The following is a 5,606-nucleotide window of genomic DNA, read 5'->3' as shown; positions in this document are numbered from 1 at the left end:
AGCCTGTATCCTCCCCCAAGGGCCGTTGTGACTAAGGCCTGAACTTTCCACTGACTCAGTGGTAGTATATTCATGGATCAATGAGCCTGATGTTAATTGCAACAGGAGAATTAGTGGGAATGGACACATGTAGGGCTCATGGCGAGGCTTCATAAGATCAGTAGACTACTGGTCCTTTTGTATCAAAGTGGAGGTGTGGGGTGACTCCATATCAGGTATCAGGTGTGGATTAGACCCACTGCAGCGACAATATGTGGAGAAAAGCTAATTCTGAGTCCCAGCTGCCCTTACGTATGTGTGAATGAGAGATTTATTCTAAACCACACACTTAAATACATCAATATTGGGGCTGTTGAGTTTTGTGAAAAATAAAAACTGACTTTTCATGATATTTTAACATCTAACTTCATTATTGAGACAAATATCAGAGCAAGTGGATGTCCTATGAACTAGTTTAGCTGGTAAATAGAGGAAGAATTCTTCCTAAAAAAGCATTGCTAAATAGTCCAGATGTCTTTAGCAGGAAGGAGAAGTGAAAGGAAAAAAGGCATCTATGAATTTAGAGAGGGTGTGGTCTTCATCCAGACTCAATTTTTTTATTTCTTTCTGTTCAAGAGCTTTAGAATTTGACTCCTGAAACATCAAGAAGCAGCTCCAGGACTGATCTTCTTCTGAAGTTTCTCATTAAAGTTTCTCCAAACATCAGAGACTTTGAAGGAACTGACTGAAGCAAGAAAAACATCAAAGGTCAGAGGATTTACTCCTGAAATACACCTTTACTTAAATCTCTTTTGTTTGATTATCTGTGAAAATAATCTGTAAATATAGAATCTGATTAACTTAAAACTTAAAAAAACCCATAAAACATCACAGTTTTTGTGCCTGAATTTGACGGTAAGTTTTTTAAGAGACATTACTGTAACTACTGTACATCCCCGTGACATATTGTCTGTATTTTTAGCGATCTGCTTTAATTTTCAATGTTTTATTCGACATTTTTATCATCTGATCATCTGGATAAATTCACTTTTTCTTCTATGTTCCTCTGTAGTTTTTTGGGACAGGTAAAAAAAATTAAAATAAAAAATGTACTTTTAAATTAAATTAACATAGATCAAAAAATGAAAGAAAAATGATGTTAAAGTAAACATGTTGCTGGATAATTGCAAACAATTCATGAATATTATGATTTTCTAGTAAGTAAACATATTTTTTTTGTTTGTTTATTTGGCAACAATTAAGCTTATTTTAATGTTTAGAACAACATTTTTCAAAGGTTACACTGAAAACATATATAGTTATTGTTGGGAAAAAAAGGACTTGTTCACCACAGAGGATTACACAGAAATATTTTGTGTTTTTGTGTGTAAGCAGATGCAGAGTGCTGGTCTGCTGTCAGTCCTGGTCCTGGTTCCTCAGCTGGTCGGCGGTCTTCCTGGGGTTCCTCCTGTGGACTGCAGTGATATCTACGAGCAGGACAACAGCAGACCCAGTGGAGTTTACACCGTCTATCCTGTAGAAGACACATATGGTGTCCAGGTACGCTCCCACACTTTCACATCATTGGTCGTCCATCTTGGTCGGACATGTGACCGGAGGGGAGGGGCACTCAATAAACTCAACTACTGCTGGCAGATCTGGTCTCTGTGAGCTGTTAGATCATAAACTATTTTCTTCATCTCTTCCAACATCAATCTTACATTTATTATCAAAGGAAAAGCTGTAATTTTCTTTAAGCGCTGCTACAGTGGAATACATATTTGTTAGTCTGGATCAACGACATAAATATCTTCTATTCTTGTGTATCTCCAGGTGTTCTGTGACATGGATTCCCTCGGAGGACAGTGGATGGTGAGTACTTGAACTCGTCCCTTTCAGCCGTTGATGAATCCTTAACTTCTGTCCTGTTCCTTCAGGTCTTCCAGAGGAGGATGGACGGTTCTTTGAACTTCTACAGACCCTGGGATTATTACAGGACGGGTTTTGGTTCTGCTGATGGAGAGATCTGGCTCGGTATGTTGGGAATTCAAACCAAAGTGTTGATGCTAACGATGAACAAGTCAAAGTTTAAAGAAACTTTAAGGATCAAAGTGGATCCAGAAAGATCCAGGAGATTTGTTTCTAGGTGTTCCTGTGTTTCCAGGTCTGGAGAATCTCTTCCAGCTCTGTTTGAGGAAGAAATACGAGCTGCTGGTCGACATGGAAGACTTTGAAGGAAACAAGGCGTACGCTCGCTACTCCTCCTTCTCTGTTGGTCCAGAGACTGAAGGATACAAACTGGAGGTGACGGGATTCACCGATGGAGGAGCAGGTAGGTCTCTGATCAGAAACATTTGGACAGGAGGTAAAATTGTGTTTTGAGACCTTCTCCAGCATCAGTTCATGCAAAGCAGCCTGCCTGGACAACATCTCTGGACGGGTTCTGAAGGATGGTGCAGCACAATAGTTACCAAATGTCTAGATCTTAACCCTTCTGCTATCTTATGGGGTCCAGATGACCCGAGCCTGACATTCATGTGTTATACATCCCATGACGAAGGTGGACGGGATTTCATGTCTGCTACAGACACCAATGAAAATCAGGAACCATTGATAAAACAAGAAGATCCAGATGACCCCACTCTCAACGTCAACTTACCCAGGGTACCAAAGGGGTTAAAGCACATCAAGAACAGTCTCGCAAAAATCAGAACCCTTTAAAATTTGTACATAAAACACACGATCCACTGAGGATGCCATCTCTATCCCTTTCCAACTGATATTGTCACACCTGGAGAGGAAAACCACCAACCCTGGAAAAGCTGAGGCTACAAGGTGTGGACACGACAATCTGGACTTGGACTCTCAGCTTCCTGGCAGAAACACATCAAGGCCAATCTCAGTGAGCACAGGGTCACCACAAGGGTGTGCCCTGAGCCCATTGCTGTATACCCAGACCCAGCACCAACCACATTGTTAAGTTTGTGATGATACAACAGTCGTCAATGGTTACAGAATGGAGGTGGAGCCGCTAGCAGTGTTATGTAGAACCCGTAGACAAAGCAAGAGAAATTGTGATCGACTTCAGAACATCTGGCACCTACCACCACACATCTGACCATGAATGGTGCTGCTGTGGAGAAGGTCAACTGTCAGGCTCCTGGGGGTGTACGTCAGTAGACCCTCCCTCTGGAGACCCAGGAAGGCAGGAAGCCCCACACTTCACCACATCACTTTCTACCAGTGCACCATTGACACAGAGCTTTACATCCTTGATTGGCACCTGCAAGGTTCAGGACCAACGATGGCTCAGGAAGATTGTCAAGACTGCGAGGAGGATTGTTGGTGCGCCTCTCGGATTCCTGCAGGAGTTATACCAGCACCCCCCTCAAGGACTGTTCTCCCTCATGCCATCTGGGAAGAGATCTAGCAGGATATTAAAAAGCTTCTCTGCACAAGCTGTGAGAGTGTTTAATGGACTGTCCCCCTCATACATCCACACTCTGACAAACTACCCACTACAATAAGACCCATTACACGGCTCCACCCTTTGCACCACCCAAAGACATGCATACGGACACTCACACTAAACCCCTTCATAAGCAACACATTCTCATTCTCAAGTTGTCACATTTTGACTCCACATCAAAAACAGAAGTTTCGGGTGTACCCAACTTGCAGTTTTTTTGACGTGTTAGTTCTTCCACTTAAATCAAGGCTTCCTAACCGGGCCGAAAGCAGTACCGGGACATGGACTGCAGCGATACCCTTCTTACCTTACACTTAACTTGGTATTGGACGTGGATCGGTACCGGGCGTGGATCAGTTCTGGTTACAGATGTGGTACCAGTTCTAGAAACAGTGCAGAATGTGGACCGGCCTAGGATTAGGGCATCAGTACTGGTCCTGAGGTTTGGTTCCTGTCCGTAACACTTACGACAAAAGGCCACGACCTTTCAATTAAAAAATTTAAAAATTGTAAAATGTCCAAAACATTTTGCTAATCTAAAATAAGGGTGATTATTTTCTGCTTCAAATGTTCTGTTTTTTGTTTTCAAAACTCAACTCTTTCGCTTTCTCTCAGGTTCAACTTTTTCTTCTTTGATTTCAAATCAGAAAATTTCTGTTTCAAAACTTTTGGTCTTGTTGGGGCAGAGATAACACGAATGATCAATCAAAGTGTCTTGGACCCGCGGTTTGTTCGCCATAAAACTCTGATTTTTAAACAAGTCTTGGAACAACTTCAGACTATGACAGTTCAGACTAAACAGACATTTTAATATAGAAAACAAGTTTTGAAATTGAAATTTTGAAATTTGAAATCAACAAACAACATTTGAAGCTGAAAGTAATTAAGTGGAATTTAGTATAGCAAACATTTGGCAGGAATATTATTCCAGAATAAATCAACTTAAACCTTAAATAACTTTCAATATTTTGTCAAAATAATAAAAGTTAAAAATAAGTGCAAGATAACATCGGGTCATTAATAACAATAAAATAAGATGATCTGGAGGGCCGGATAGAATTACCCGGAGGGCCGGATCCGGCCCCCGGGCCTTGACTTTGACACGTGTCAGAGAGAAACAGAAAGTTCAAAGATTTTACAGGAGAAAAAAATATCCTGTCGTTTCAACATTGAAGCTTGAAAACAAAGTAAGAAATGTGTGTTTGTGTTTCTGCAGGAGACTCTCTGAGTTACATCAATGGAATGATGTTCTCCACCTTTGACAAAGACCAGGACATGTGGTACAAAAACTGTGCAGGACTTTCTTTAGGGGCGTTCTGGTATAAGGAGTGTACCTACGTAAACCCGAACGGCGTTTATCTCTGGGGCAAATACTCAAAGCACCAGGCAGTCGGCGTGGAGTATGAAGGCTGGAAGGGTAATAACTACTCTCTGAAGAGCATCAGCTTGAAGATCCGTCCTGTCAAATAATTCTTTGGCTGATGGTATTCGCTCGTATTGACATGCAACCAAGGAAAAAAAAAAGTGTCACAAGATAATCTTTTAATGGAAACAACTGTGATTGTGAGCAGCTGCTGGCTGTGAATCTGATTGAAGTTTAAAGTTCTGCTATCATTAAAGAAGAAGAAAGTCAGTGATGTCTCCATTTTGTTTTTATTTCTACAATGAATGGAGTGATTTTTGTGCCACCGTTTGCAAGCAAAAGTCACTGCTTGCAAACAAAAGTATTTAATATTTGCTTTCAAAAACATTTTTTCTTTTGCAAACTTTTTTGTCTTTCAAATATATTTTTGCAATTGCAGCACAAACATTTTTATATGCGTAGTGGCTCATCTCACCTTCGCCATATCTTTGATTTTGTGTTCACAAGTTTCTTTTTAGCGTTATTTGTGCCAGCCTGCTGATTGGTCGAGATTCTATCCAATCAGGTGTCTCTGACTCGTGTTGCAGTGGAAGTCTCAGCTTCGTCTCTGTCCAACCCGATGTACGATTACATTATGATTATGATTTGTGTAATTGGACAATAATTATTTACTAAATAAAACGTTAAAAATATTGAGGGAAAGTTGCATTTTTTCATGAATATTGTTTTTCTTTGGACAAAAGTAAACACGAGTTCTTAGAAATGCGTCACTGTAAAAATTAGCATTAAAAATAG

General features: G+C 40.5%; 1 protein-coding gene across 1 annotated transcript; it reads left to right on the top strand.

Moving 5' to 3' along the window:
- The first annotated feature begins 596 nt into the window (after nucleotides 1-596).
- On the top strand, nucleotides 597-5,081 carry LOC112141810 (microfibril-associated glycoprotein 4). Its single transcript, XM_024264970.2, has 6 exons — nucleotides 597-747; nucleotides 1,375-1,539; nucleotides 1,813-1,851; nucleotides 1,917-2,013; nucleotides 2,144-2,311; nucleotides 4,665-5,081. The coding sequence occupies exons 2-6, from the start codon at nucleotides 1,375-1,377 to the stop codon at nucleotides 4,916-4,918; spliced, it is 723 nt and encodes a 240-aa protein (XP_024120738.1). The 5' UTR covers nucleotides 597-747; the 3' UTR covers nucleotides 4,919-5,081.
- Nucleotides 5,082-5,606: the final 525 nt, after the last annotated feature.

This window comes from Oryzias melastigma, linkage group LG19 (genome assembly GCF_002922805.2).
Source record: "Oryzias melastigma strain HK-1 linkage group LG19, ASM292280v2, whole genome shotgun sequence".
Classification (NCBI taxonomy): Eukaryota; Metazoa; Chordata; class Actinopteri; order Beloniformes; family Adrianichthyidae; genus Oryzias; species Oryzias melastigma.
This window is presented reverse-complemented; position numbering and strand designations above follow the sequence as displayed.

Bases quoted from the DNA above. Each gene is read 5' to 3' on its own strand.
- LOC112141810 (XM_024264970.2), top strand. From the start codon at position 1,375: ATGCAGAGTGCTGGTCTGCTGTCAGTCCTGGTCCTGGTTCCTCAGCTG. The intron at 1,852-1,916 runs GTGAGTACTTGA...CTGTTCCTTCAG, and splicing joins CCCTCGGAGGACAGTGGATG to GTCTTCCAGAGGAGGATGGA. The intron at 2,014-2,143 runs GTATGTTGGGAA...CTGTGTTTCCAG, and splicing joins TGATGGAGAGATCTGGCTCG to GTCTGGAGAATCTCTTCCAG.